Raw genomic sequence first — 15334 nt, 5'->3', positions numbered from 1 at the left:
ATTTCTTGAAAAAAAAATAAATTTTAATAAATAATTTAATTGATATTTAATAAAATTATAATTCAAACTTACGTTTTGAAGAAAAACGATTGCAACGATAAAAAATTTCAAGAAGAAAAAGAGATGAACTCTTAAGAGTTTCAAATGCTAAAACCTCAAAAATCCAGACTTGATTCTTTAAAATTAAAGATAAAATCATGAGTTTTTAAGGGTTTTAAGAGGAATAAAATTAAAAATATCAAAGATTTTTTCTTTACGCTCGTCTCTGCTTGAAAATGGAGAAAATCTCCATCCATTTCAGGTTGAGTTCTATTTATAGGTGCATTGAAAAAGCTAATTTTGATAGCGGAACTTTAAAATCTTTTAAAATATATTTTTTTAAATTAATATAATAAAATTAATTTAATTAATTTTGAAATTTTAATGAATTTTAAATTTAGTTGTAAGTAAAATTAATATAATAAAATTAATTTAATTGATTAAATGATAGCTTTAATTGATTAAAATATACCTATAAAATTCATATGATTAGTTAAAAATAATAGTTTTAATTAAATGAAATATAAAAATTTAATGTAGTCAATATTAATTAAGAGTCAACTATATTAATAAATTTATTATGATAATGAATAATTAAATTTAATAGATTTAAAATTAATAATAATAATATAAAAATTAATAAAATAAATATATAAAAAATTACGATATACATAAACGAGTTAATATGCAACACACGTCTTAAAAATTTAGTATAATATAAAAGCAAGTAGGATCAATAATAGGATTATCTAAAAAGTACATGATTGAATACATATTAGTAGTTTATTTTCATCTATAGATAAGGGTTATCTTGTCCTATCTTATTTCATTTTAAAATTTAATTTATTTTTTTTAACAAAAAATTTTAAAAAATAAAATTTACAATCTCTTAAATTTATTCAGATGTATTTATGAACAGATTAAATCTGTGAATATAAAATCTAACTTATTTCTATAACTAACAAAAAAAATGTATTGTTATACTAAAAATCTACCTATCTTTTATTTGTATATATTATTATTGATATTATAATTATAATACTACTGGAACTTGTGTAATTCTGACATCTTTTTCTTAAATTTTGGTTTTTAATTTTGCAAATTTTGAGTTTTTAAAATTAGATTTTTTCTTAATATTTAATTACAATTTTTTAAATATTTACTGAATAAAAAAATTCAGTACTTTGCATTTTTTCACACTTATAACATGATTTTTCTAATTTTATATAATAAGATCTTATATTTTCAATTAATTGATTATAGTCGGACCACAAAATTTATTTTAATCAATTTAAATTCAATACATTTATCTTTGACAATAGGACCAATTGCTTGTGATGGGCTTCTAGAGATGCTGCAGATAGTGAAGGAGTTGTTGTAATTAGTGTTATTGTAGAGTGCTAATGGAAATGGGTCTGTTGTATATGGTATATGTGATGATGTTAATTCTCTGGTTGTTGCATATTGTGATTTTGAGGTTGCTGATTGTACTTGATTTAAATTGGTCAAAATTAATTTTATATTCTGACTATAATTGCAAAGAATTAAAAAGGTTAGATTTTGTTATACAAAATTAAAAAATCTTGTTGTAAGTGTGAAAAAATAAAAAAGTATTGAAACTTTTTGATTCAATAAATATTTTTTTAATACTTTGTTTCGTTAGAGATTGCTATTTGAAATTCAATTATATGTGACTAATTTTTTTTTTTATAAGGAAAATAAGAGATAAAAAAAAAGATATCATAGAGTTTATTATTGAAATTTGGCTCAAAATATAGCAAGTTTCATAAAACAAAAAAATTAAAGTTATTATTTTTTTTAATTGTTAAAGTTTCGGTCTAAAGACTTTAAATACAAGTATCCCTTGAGAAACACTTATGACTTTCAACCATGTAGTGTTCTCATAAGTGGATCATTTCTAAATACAACGTTTTTAACTTGTATTTATGTTCTCTAATTGATATCAATATCTTATGACCCGTAAAATATAATCATCTCACAGAGATCATACTAGTCTTAATTTAATATCGCTCCCATGACAACGTTTGACTAGAGAAGTTTAGAATGTTGTTCTTTAAAATTTCAAGATTTTACTACCAAGTGTCTCACACTTAATAACTTGAACAGACTCAACATTTAAGGATGTTTTATCAATTTAATGTCTTTACAAAGTGATAAAACAAATGCTCCATCTTTATTTATTATAGATAAAATGTCTTTATAATTGTAGAAATATAATATTTTGTTGTTATATTTCATAGTAGAGATTACAATCTATTTATACATAAGAGACGGTATCTAAACATGAAGAAAAATCAAATCTATGATTATACAATCCTAAAATTAAGTAATTGATCTATCTATCAATATTTACTTCCTAATTAACATATTTACTTCCTATAACCTATAATAATAATGTACATGGTACTTGACCTTACAATAACACGAAGGTGACAATTGTCTTCATGATCTGGATCATGTGGTCTGTTTGTCCGGATTGAGTGCATGATGTCCTTGTTTTCTTTCTACTTGTCCTGCCAACCAGTTAGGTTTAAGATCTTGTCTTGACAAAAATTGATCCGAGTAATGTAATAATGCCTTGACAAGTTTCCAAGTCTTTTCCAGCCCTTGTGAGTTCCTTGGCTTTTTCTAGCCTTAATGAGTTTCTGGACATTTTTCTAGCCCTTGTGAGCTCCTCAGCCTTGTCGAGTTTCCAAGCTTTGTTTAGCCCTAGCATGCTTTTAAGCTTTCTCTAATCCTAACGAGCTTTCTGGCATCAAGTGTCTTTGCGAGCTTCTGGGCATTTTTTAGCCCTTGCAAGCTTCTGGGCTTTCTTTAGCTCTGACGACCTTTCTAGCATCAAATGCCTTTGCCAGATTTCGAGTATTTTTCTAGCCCTTATGAGCTCCTTAGCCTTTTCTAGCTTTTACGGGCATTTTTCTAGGCCTTGCGAGCTCCTTGGCCTTTTCCAGTCTTGTCGAGCTTCCAAACTTTCTTTAACCTTAACGAGCTTTCTGGCATCAAATGCCTTTACCAGCTTTCAAGTATTTTTCTAGCCCTTATGAGCTCCTTAGCCTTCTTTAGCTTTTATGGGCATTTTTCTAGCCCTTGCGAACTCTTTGGCCTTTTCCAGCCTTGTCAACCTTCTAGACATTTTCTAACCCTAGCGTGCTTTCGGGCTTTCTCTAGCCTTGATGAGCTTTCTGGCATCAAATGCCATTGCGAACTTCTGAGCATTTTTCTAACTTTTGTGAGCTTTTGGGCTTTCTTTAGCCCTGATGAGTTTTCTAGCATCAAATGCCTTTGCCAGCTTCCAAGCATTTTTCTAGCTCTTACGAGCTCCTTGGCCTTTTCTAACCTTTACGAGCATTTTTCTAGCCCTTGCGAGGTCCTTGGCTTTTTTCAGCTTTGTTGAGCTTCCGGGCATTTTTCAGTCCTAGCATACTTCCAGACTTTCTCTAGCCTGACGAGCTTTCTGGCATCAAATGCCTCTGCGAGCTTCTTGTGAAGCGGGACTAATACCTCATTAGGTCGGCCTGGCGTATACCCGTCTTGCGACCTAGTATCAAACGCCTTAGAAACTTCTTGTGAGTGGGGCTAACACCCGGTCTCCTAGCCTGGCATATACCCGCCTTGAGGCTTGGCATGAAAATGCTTTAGAAACTTCTCGGAATTATCACCCAGTTTTTTGGCTTGGCGTATACTCGCCTAGCAGCCTAACATCGAATGCCTTAGAAACTTCTCAAGATTAACACCCAGTCTTCTAGCCTGGCGTATACCTGACTTGCGGCCTAGCATGAATTGCCTTAGAAACTTCTCGGGACTAACACTCGGTCTTCTAGCCTGGTGTATACCCACCTTGCGGCCTGGCATAAAATGCCTTAAAAACTTCTTGAGACTAACACCAAGAAGGTCTTGCAGCCTAGCATCAAATGCCTTATTATGAAGGACCTATGCTTGAATGGCCTTATGGCATTTTATGAATTTATTTCTATGGACCAACGCGCAGATTATAATGCGGGATCCATGTCCGGATGGCCTTGTGGCCTTTTATGAATTTGTTTCTGTGGACCAACGCCCCGATTATAATGCGAGATCCATGCCTGGATTATATGCGGGACTATACTCGGATGGCCTTGTGGCCTTTTATAAATTTGTTTTCATGGATCAACGCTTGGATTATAATGCAAGACCCATGCCCAGATGGCCTTTTGGCCTTTTATGAATTTGTTTCCATAGATCAATGCCCAGATTATAATGCGGGACTCATGTCCGGATTATATGTGGGACCCATATTCAGATCGCCTTGTGGCCTTTTATGAATTTATTTTCGTGGACCAACGCCCAGATTATAATGCAGGACCTATGCCTAGATTATCTTTAGGACCCATGCCTAGATTATCTTTGAGACCCATACTCGGATGGCCTGACAATTGCCTTATGGCCTATGTTCTTGTCTCCATGCTTTCATTCATCCAATGATTCTAATTTTCCTATAAAAAAAGAAGCTTGAAGAATGCATTCTGGTTTTATAACATTACCATAAATCACAAATATTTCTCCAAGGATAAAATAAAAGACTCGGTTGTCTGACTTGACTGTTTTTAAGACTCAAAATTTGACTCAGGAGTTGGATATCTGTGATATTCTCCTTATTGTCACCCCTATTAATGCTCGGTCCTCTTACAAATACATGAGTAATTCCCATAAGTTCACTGTCAGGGGTGGTTTCGAAAATTGTTAACTCGCGCTTGAGTCTCCTATCTCTTCTACTCTTTCTGATGAACCTTCAAAGTGTGTCTTTTGTTACTAATCTCTCGATCTCATCCTTATTGTCATCCCTATTACTACTCGATCCTCCTGCAAATACATGAGTAATCCCCATAAGTTCACTGTCATGGGTGGTTTCAAAAATTGTTAACTCGCGCTTGATTCTCCTATCTCTTCTACTCTTTCTAATGAACCTTCAAAGTGCGTCGTTTCTTATTAATCTCTCGATCTCATCTTTCAGATGCTGACACTTCGCCGTTGTATGTCCATAGTCTTCATGAAAACTACAGTACTTAATCCTGTCTTATTTTCTAGCTTTTTTAGACTTGAGTTTGAGAGGCCACCTAATATTTTTGTCATTTTTCCTAATCCATATTAGAATATGTGTTCGTGAGTCACTCAATGAGTTATATTTCCTATAGTTACCCCAGCCATTCCTTCCTTGGGAGTCCGGGTAACTTCTGTGGTCTTTCTCATATCTTTGCTCCTCTGGCTTTTGGCCTTACTTCTGACCCATCCTTTTTTCCTCTTTCCATCCTTCCTGGCACCTTTGGGCAGCCCATAGCAGCTTCCAGTCAGCGTCCTTAGGAACATTATCTGATGGCTCCTCTTCCTCAAACTTGTCCTTCCATTTGGACTGAGTCTAGATTGCCTCTATTCAAGTCTTTGAGGTCCCTACGAAAACTTCTTCCTTCTCTCTGGGAGCCATGAGTGACGCCTCTTCCTGCTTTGTATTGCTCAAAAATAACTTGCAACCTTCTGACGTATTGGAGCATTTGCTCGATGCTCAGATTGTTGAAATCTGGCTCATTGACCATAGAGTGTGTGTTTTGTCTATTGTCAAGAGTGGAAGAAACGATAACATCCTCATCGGTAGCAACTTTAGCAACAGCTTGTAAATTTTTGACCATTTCTGAAGATAAAAGAGAGATTTTTTTTTAAGAGAAAAGAGATAGAAGATTGATTTTAATCCAAATGAATAAAGTGAATTCAATGGATTTTTCGGCAACGGAACCAAATGATATAGCTGAAAATAAACTGATGACATGACCAAAATGAAGTTGTTCTGTGATTGGCTAATCTTGCAAGATAGAGAAAGTGAGATGGTGGGTACCCACAACAACGGATCAAAGGCGTGAAACAAATATGCTAAATTATAACTGTTGATGATAATTTTCTTATGGAGTCTCACCCTAAAGTTACGAAGACGAGTATTGTCTGATCTGAGACCGATTTGTCCTGAAGCGCCCGGATCTCCTTTTTCTCATTGGATCCGGACATCATTGTCGTCTAGACCTTCCCTTCTATGGGGTGGGACCACATGTTGGTTTACCAGATTCTTATCACGTAGTCTAATTTTATTGTGACAGTTTACTGCCAATTTTGAACGAGTCTGATGTAGTATCAATAACCAATAAGTTTTTTTTTGGAGATTTATAATTTAGTCCCTGAATATTGCCATTATTAATAAGTCAGTATTTGCATTTTCAGAAACCTATTAAAACGTCCTCATCTTTTTTCTCCGTCAATAAAATAGTCATTCCGTCTGTTTTTGCTGTTAAAAATATAGTAAAAGACCAAATTACCCCCATTCTTTTCCTCTTCCTCCTCCTCCTCCTCCTCCTCCTCCTTTTTCATCGATTCTTCCTCCTTCTTTTGCTTCTTCTTTTGCTTCTTTTTCTTCTTCTCCTTCTTCTTCTTCTCCTTTTTTCTTCTTTTTCTTCTTCTTCTTCTTCTTCTTCTTCTTCTTCTTCTCCTTCATCATCATCATCTTCTTCTTCTTTTTTTTTTTCTTCTTTTTGGAGGAGGTGGAGGAGGGACTATTTTGTTGATGGAAAGAAACGATAAGGACGTTTTAATAGATGTGAGAAAAGATAGGGACTATTTCGTTGACGAAAAGAAACGATAAGCATGTTTTAATGGATATGAAAAAAGATAAGAACGTTTTAATAGATTTCTGAAAATATAGGGAGTGACTATTTCGTTGACGAAAAGAAATGATAAGGAGGGACTATTTCGCTAACAGAAATAAATGATAAGGACGTTTTAATAGATATGAGAAAAAATAGGGACTATTTCATTGACGGAAATAAATGATAAGGACGTTTTAATAGATATGAAAAAAGATAAGAACGTTTTAATAGATTTCTGAAAATGTAGGGACTGACTTGTTAATAGTAACAATATCCAAGGACTAAATAAGAGATTTTATTTGAGGGCAAAATTGAATTTTAAAAATTTTCTCGCTCGTCCTTTATCTATTTTTAACGGAAAAAAGGACAGAATGACTATTTTATTGACGGAGAGAAAAGATAAAAATGTTTTAATAGGTTTCTAAAAATATAGGGACTGATTTGTTAATAATAATAATATCCAGATATTAAATTATAAATTTTTTTTTTTAATATTATTCAACTACCATTTATTTGTGGTCCGATAAATAAAATGCTATTAATTACCATATTTTGGTAAGTTTTATTATTATTTTTAGTATCTCAGTTTTATTATTAATTTGTATTCCATATATTTTAAAATATAAAATATTTAATCCGTAAATTTTATTTTTTTTGTTTCTATTTTACCATAAATATTTTACGTGCAAATATTTAGATCCATCGATAATAATTATACCAATTTTTTTTATTAACAAATAATTTTTAATGTCAAACATTGCAGGAGGATGAAGGGATGTTCATGGAGGAATATATTTGAATAAAATTTATTATTTAATTCTTAGGCCTTAATACTAATAATGGTTTCATCTGTATTTTAGAAATTGAACTATCTAATCCTATTTTACTTATGTGATATGCTTAGATTTTTTATCTATTTCATGGTATTTTTAAATATATTACTATTTAATCACCAAATATGGTTACTATTTATTGTTTTATTTTATTTATTATTTTTTTTATTTTAAAATATAAAAATATATACACTTACAGTTTTAGTTTAATGGTAAGTGCATTTTAATAAATCAGAGAGTTTTAAAATTCTATTTTCTCAATTTTCAATCTTCATTTTAATAAAAAAAATACAAAAATATATATAGAAAGTCAGATATGAAAGGATGAAGATGAGAAATCAAATTATATCTAATTAAGAAAATGTAAAATGTCAAACTTTCTTATTTCTACCATTTTACCCTTATATTTTTAATAAAATATTCCGAATTAATAATTTATTTGCAATTACATCTTCCATCCAATCCACAGATAAATAGTAATAGAAAAGTGTCATGTCACCATCTCCCTCTCTTCTTCTCAATAAGATGTTCTCAATGATAAAAGGCCTAGATCGAAGAGCTTAGAAGACCACCTCCATCACTCTCACATTGCAATATCACATCTTACTCCACCACAACTGATCTCTATACATTCTCGGTCTAAACGTTATATCCAACTCCCAATTTCTACAACGCAAACCCATTTGATCTAAGGCGAGCAACTTCATACCCTTGTCCACACCGATTTTTTCAACACCATTGACACCACACTCTAATATCTAACTCAATTCCAGCTATCCTTTTATCCACCATTTCTTGCCTTGCACTAGAACGCTCGAATAAGATTCAACAAAGGCATATTTTATAACAATTGTTTAACTGTAATAACCATAAATTATTATTTTATATAATTTAACTATAGTTATAAGTTAACAGTAACCGTTTGAAAACTGTTATATCTATTTCAGCTAATAAGTATAAAATAATGATTTAATCATTTTTTTACAGTTAAAATTATATAAAATAATTTTTATATTAATATATAAATTTTTTTATAATAATTTTAAATTACTGTCCATATATTGCTTTAGTAGTATTAAATCAATAATTTTATAAGCATTGTAAAAATACTATTGTTTAAATCCTAACATGTAATTGTGAGATTTTAAAATGAATTAAATTAAACTAATTAGAAATAATTAGTTTAATTTAACGAGGTTTAAAACGTTAATTTAGAATTAAAATGTTGACATTGGAGTTGTGTAAATAAATCATTAGTTGAACGTATTTTTGTTAAAAAAATGACAAAAATTAAAAAAATTAAATAGTTTAATTTTGGAAGTCCTTAAGCTATATAGGGGCACAAATTAAGGTCCATTTCTTACAAGAGTTCTTTAGCATTACATTATTGAGTAGATCCCGTTTATAACGTTTCACCAAAATTTCTTTATTTCGTTTTTGTTGGCCATTCTTTCCCATTTCAAAGAATGCATAATTGGTTTAATAATTATGATTAGAGCGAGAAGTATTCGATTTAAATTGAAAAAACTGATTGAATCGAATTAATTTAAAAATTCGATTCAATTTTTTATATATTTCGATTCAGTTTGATTTTTAATTTTAAAAATTTTGATTATTTCAATTCGATGAAGTTTTGATTAGAAAAAATTAAAAAATGAATCGAATCGATTAGCGATAATAATATATTATTTTTAATAATTTCAATAATATAAAGAGATTAAATTATATTAAAATTAAAATATTTCAATTAAATTTTAAAATATAAAGCGTGAAAAATAAAAAATTTATTAAAAATTCAAATCGAATCGAATCAGATCGATTCGGTTTTTTATTAAAATCAGTTCAATTTAATTTGTATAAATACTAAAATTTTGATTTTTGATTTATTCGATTTGATTTTAAACTGAATCGACTGAATATTTACCTCTAATTATGACGAGACATATAGAAAAAAAAATCAAACTCTAATATTAATAATAGTTTTTTAATATAGATATTATAGTTTATTAAAATTATCTTCAATCGGTTAAAAGTAATTTATGTACTTAAATAATGTTTACATTTTTGTTGGTTTTCGAAAAATAATTTATATTTAAAAAATAATTTTTATAAAAATTATTTTACATCAAGAAAATAATTTATTTTTATTATGTAATTTTAATTAAAAAAAATAGAATATATTGATATCTATAAGCAAGTGCTAAAATTACCTATATTTTAATTCTTTGTATGTGAGGAATATAAGTTATTTTGTAAAAAGCCTGGATTAATTTGACTACTTCTCCTGTTTTATTATTTTGGCATCAAATCCAGGCAGTACTAATGATTGAAGTATGGTATATAACTTGCACATGTTTTATAAAGACTTGTATATTGACCAAAGTTAACTTAAAGCAACACCGTCATAAAGATTTCAGCTACTTTCTACAAAAGCCTTATACTCTAGCTTGTATTTATTTCAATAGTAAGGAATTGAAAACCTCCCCAATCATGATTTATAACATGACTTGGAGTCTGCCATAGCAAGCCATGCTGCAACCTATTCACAAACCATATATAAGCTAAGCTTGATCAATCCACCGGCCGCCTTAAGCAACGGTAGCCACCACCTCATGATGAAGAAGATGATTGGTTGGTTTAACATTATTTATGCTTTCCACTATAGGCCTCAAGTCTCTTGGATGCACATTCATCATTAGCCCATACTTCATAAATAGTGTCAGTGACATTTTTTGCTCCACTTGATGACCTGCAATTACTGATAGCCGGTGTCGCAATAACACTGCCGCTGCAATCGACTTCATTTGCAAATAAGCCAAATCTTTGCCCAAACAAATCCTTGGACCTGCATTAAATGCCACGAATTTGTATGAATCATGCACTTCAAATTTCTTACCATCCTTTGATAACCATCTTTCAGGTTTGAATTCTAGGCTATCCTCTCCCCATATAAATTTCATGCGACCAATCGCATAAATTGAGTATGTTATTAGTGATCCTGCCGGGACATGAACTCCGGACGGCAAAACATCATCGGTCACTACATGTTTGGAGTCCTGCGGCACTGAAGGGTAAAGCCTTAATGTTTCTGATAATGCCGCCTTGAGATAAATCAATCGATCAACTTCTTCAAACACCAATGGCTCCTTCAACCATTTAGAAACGTCATTGCCACGTGTCTCCATTAAAACGCCGCAAATTTCGATGAGGATTTTCTTTTCCACTCTTGGGTGCTGACTCACCAACCAAAAGAACCAACTCAGTGCAACTGATGACGTGTCACGTCCAGCTAGGATAAAATTCAAAGCCACATGCTTGAGGAACTTTTCTGTGTAAGATTCTTTTTTCTTCATGAACCTGGATAACAGATCATCGTGAGGGTTCCCATTGCCAACTCCGTTTTGCTGACTCAGCAACTCAAGCTTGCGTGTATTAATGATGTCAGACAAGTATGTGTCAATATGCTGAAGACTCTGGCTCAAGCTGGTCTCCATTCCTAGCCGAAGCCATTTCCTGAGCTTCCACACTATTTCAGGCAAAATGAAGCGCTGCAGCGTGGCTTCTGTTGCTCGGTCAAAAGACACAGCGAAGCTGTTATGGGGAAGCTCTGGGGATAGCGTTTGTGGGTCCTTGCCGAAAGCCAAACCGCAAATGTTGTCAAAAGTGAGCCGGAGAAGCAAGTCTTGAAGATCAACTGGCTGGGCTCGGAGCTGAGCCGACTCAAGTATCGGACAAAATCGATTCTTAATGGCTCGATTGACCCACCTAGCCATAGCTTGGCGCAGAGTTCTGGTGGTGAATTCCAGTGCGGCAGTCTTGCGCTGAAACAGCCACGTGTCGCCATCAGAGTTGAAGATACCATCTCCGAGCAAATCATGAAAGGCGGCTTGCCACGTAGGACCCTTAGGGTAATTGTCAAACCTAGCCTTCAAGATGTGCTCCACATTCTTAGGATCGCACGTGACTGTCACGAGACCTTGCTTCCGGGCAAGAAAGGGCACTGCACACGTGCAAGTCTGGTACGTACCAGCACTGGAGCGGAGATTATCTGCGATCCAATCATGCATGCGATTGGCGTTCTTGATGAGACCAGGAAGGCTACCCAATAAGGGCCATACACGTGGACCAGTAAATGATCCGGAGACGACTTTCCACCAAATCAAATAAGCGGCAACAGCTGATAAAATGATAAAAGCGGAGGAGACGTCCATGACGGTGGCGGAATAAAATAACAAAAATAACAATGCTTGATGAAATGTAACTTTCAACCTGGAAAATCAGAAAATAAGAAGCTAAGCCCAAACCATTAACAATGGAGGAGAAGAAAGAAAACCCAGATGAGATACTAAAGAAGAAGAAAGAGAGCAAAGCAGTGTGAGATAAGATTGAATAGAACGTAATGATTTATAGAGAAGGGGAGAAGCAAATAATAAAGAAGGGAAGCAGACTCTTATTGAAAATTTTCATTTCATTTTCGTTTTTTATAAGTGTAACGCTCTCTTCAATCCTAGCTCATCAGCAATGCAAATAAAAACACGGCCATTAAATGCAAGCAGATGTAGTTGAAGCAATTAACGCAAAACCACCCTGCTTTGACAAAGAGCTGTGCAGCCCATTTCAATTCCAAAAATTATATAAAAACTAGGAGAAGACAGTTTTACGTTTCGATCTCTAAAAGAAAAAAGACGCTTAGCTAACCTAATTTTGCAGAAAAGGTCAGCGGCAGCCTCCTCCTCTAATTCTTGCATTCAATGAAGAGAGGAAGTAAAAGCATATATGTTAATATGAGTAGTGGAGGAGATTTAATATCATTTTTATAGAAAATCAAAGTGAAGCAAGAAATTTACTTGTATTTTCTTCCTTGAACTAGTAGATTGAAGAACTGGTTATTTTGTTCTGCACGTGATTGGTTCTTTAGATTTAGTGGTTAATGCGCGCATCCGTCAGCGTTTCTCCATCATCATTAATTAACCTGCGGGCTTCACCAGTATTAACGGCGTCGTTTTTATTGCTGATAGCTATAGAAAACTTGCTTTCTTAACCGACCCCGCTTCTCGACACCTCCTTCAACCCCACTTTCTTCCGCTATTAATTTTCTTGGTGCAGCAGCAGCTAAGCAAGAAGCAGCAACAACGGTCCAATTAGGATTAGTAATTTTTGTTGAGAATTGAACGATCATACAATTTGAAAATAAATTTAAAAAAATTAACACAAATTTAATATAATTCATCAATTTGATTACATTTTGGGTGGTTAAAATTTTCTTATTTCTCTATGACTTTTGAAATAAAATACATTAAAAAAATATTACATATTTATATACTCAGGAAAAATATAAAAAAATAAAATAACACTAAAAAAATTTATCTCGAGTAGAGGTGAGCATTCGGCCGGTTCGGTAACCGAACCAAATTGAATAAATCAAAAATTAAAATTTTTGTATTTATAAAAACTGAACCGAATTGATTTTGATAAAAAATCGAATCAAACCAAACCAGTCTGATTCAGTTTGATTCGATTCAGTTTGAATTTTTAATAAATTTTTTATTTTTACACTTTATTTTTAATATTTTAAAATTTAATTAAAATATTTTAACCTTAATATGATTTAATCTCATTATATTATTGGAAATAATATATTATTATCACTAATCGGTTTGATTTGATTTTTTTCTGATCAAAATCAAATCGAATTGAAATAATCGAAATTTTTAAAATTAAAAATTAAAGCAAAATGAACAAAAAATCGAATCAAATTTTCAAATTAATTCAGTTCGGTCAGTTTTTTCGGTTTGAATCGAATACTACTCACCCCTAGCCTCGGGGGCTCTGCCCCGAACACCTCTCGGCCAACTCAGCGCGGAGTTGGATCCGCAATAGTGGGGTATGGTGTATAGTTCATAATATATTATTAGACTCCATATCTTAACCATTCTCCCATTTGGAGACTAATCCAGCCAACCCTACCATTTTCATTCTCCATGCCAATGTATCCAATAAAGACACCTAGCCGCAAATATCTTCCATACTACTATAGAAGACCAACTGAGGTCTTGCATAGCCCCAACTTCCCAGCATCAACACCTTTAGTCAATATGTTTGCTGGATTATTAGTATATTCAATTTCCTTCAAACACATCTCATCTTCTTCTACCAGACTACGAGTAAAATAGTACCTACGTCAGATGTGATTTATTCTGAAGCGATACCCTGGGTTCTTCACCAACTGTATGACACTCTGACTATCAGTGGAAAAACCGTGTCAAGCTACTTCTTGCCCAACCCTTCCAAGTAATCAGTCAACCATATCATCTCCTTACCAGTTTCAGTAATTGCAATATATTCAGCCTCTGCAGATGACATATAGACACACTTCTGAAGTTTAGACATCCAATTCACTGCTATCCCATCTATAGTATAGACATACCCAGATGTGCTTTTACTTATATTCACATCCCTTCTAAGATCGGCATCAACAAAACCTTCTAATACTACATTGTCATTCCTATAACAAAGTGATGTACTAGTTATTCCTTTCAAGTATATCAGAAGCTATTTCACAGCTTTCCAATGCTCTTTTCCTAGATCTAACATATATCTGCTCACAACTCCTACTGCATGTGTTATATCAGGTCAAGGGCAGACCATAGCATATATCAAACTCCCAAATGCAGAAGCATAAGTTACTTTTGCCATGTGATCACGCTCCATAACTGTTTTAGGTGATTGCTCCTTTGACAATTTGAGATGGTTAGTCAAAGGCGTGCTCCTGGGCTTAGTATCATCAACTCTGAACCTGGACAACACCTTTTGAATGTATTGCTTCTAGGACAAATTTAGAATTCCAGCAAACCTGTCCTAGAAAATCTTCATTCCTAGAATCTGCTTTGTTGTACCCAAATTTTTTATCTCAAACTCTAATGACAGTCTTCCCTTAAAATTATTGATCTCCTATATACTTGACCCTGCAATTAATATATCATCCACACATAAGAGTAAAATAATAAAGAATTTGGTAGACTTCTTAATATAACAACATTGATCCTTTTCACTCCTGTGAAAAACCGTTTCTGTACATGAAAGAGTCAAACTTCTTATACCACTGTCTTGGAGCTTGCTTCAACCCATACAAATTCCTCTTGAGCTTGCACAATATGTGTTCCCTACCAGGAACCTCATATCCCTGTAGTTGCTGCATGTAGATTTCTTCCTCCTTATCCTCATGTAAAAATGTTGTTTTTACATCCATCTGCTCAAGGTGCAAGTTTTCTACTGTAACAATACTCGGTAAAATTTTGATTGTGGTTAGTTTCACAACAGGAGAGTATATTTCAGTGTAATCAATACATTTTCTTTGTGAATATCCCTTGACCACCAATCGAGCCTTGAACCTAATTTTGCCATCAGTTTCATTCTTGATCATGTAAACCTACTTGTTCAACAAAGCTTTCTTCCCTACAGGCAACTCATTTAATTCCCAAGTATCATTCTTCTCAAGTGGCCATATCTCATTATCCATGGCTTGCTCCCACTTGATTGAATCCTTCACCTGCAAAGCCTCATCAAAAGATTGTGGTTCTCCTCCATCAGTCAACAAAAAATAATATAGAAAAGGTGAATACCTTTTTGATGACTTGATAGCCCTGGTAAATCTCCTTAACACTAATGCAGGTGTGATTGGCTGCTGTTCTGGTTTTGCAATAGTGTTTTCTGGATTCTCTTATGGTCTTATTGAACATCACTAGGTGAAATTTCTTGCAACTCAACCTCACCTCCCAC

At 33.0% G+C, this 15334-nt stretch overlaps 1 protein-coding gene across 1 annotated transcript; it reads right to left on the bottom strand.

The window, feature by feature from the left end:
- Window positions 1-9909: 9909 nt before the first annotated feature.
- LOC110616942 (cytochrome P450 86A22) lies at window positions 9910-12116 on the bottom strand. Its single transcript, XM_021759479.2, has one exon. It carries the CDS (start codon window positions 11764-11766, stop codon window positions 10144-10146), a length of 1623 nt encoding a protein of 540 aa, XP_021615171.1. The 5' UTR covers window positions 11767-12116; the 3' UTR covers window positions 9910-10143.
- Between the last annotated feature and the right edge of the window lie 3218 nt (window positions 12117-15334).

This window comes from Manihot esculenta, chromosome 1 (genome assembly GCF_001659605.2).
Source record: "Manihot esculenta cultivar AM560-2 chromosome 1, M.esculenta_v8, whole genome shotgun sequence".
NCBI lineage: Eukaryota > Viridiplantae > Streptophyta > Magnoliopsida > Malpighiales > Euphorbiaceae > Manihot > Manihot esculenta.
The sequence above is the reverse complement of the archived record's forward strand: the minus strand, read 5'-3'. Positions and strand labels throughout refer to the sequence as shown.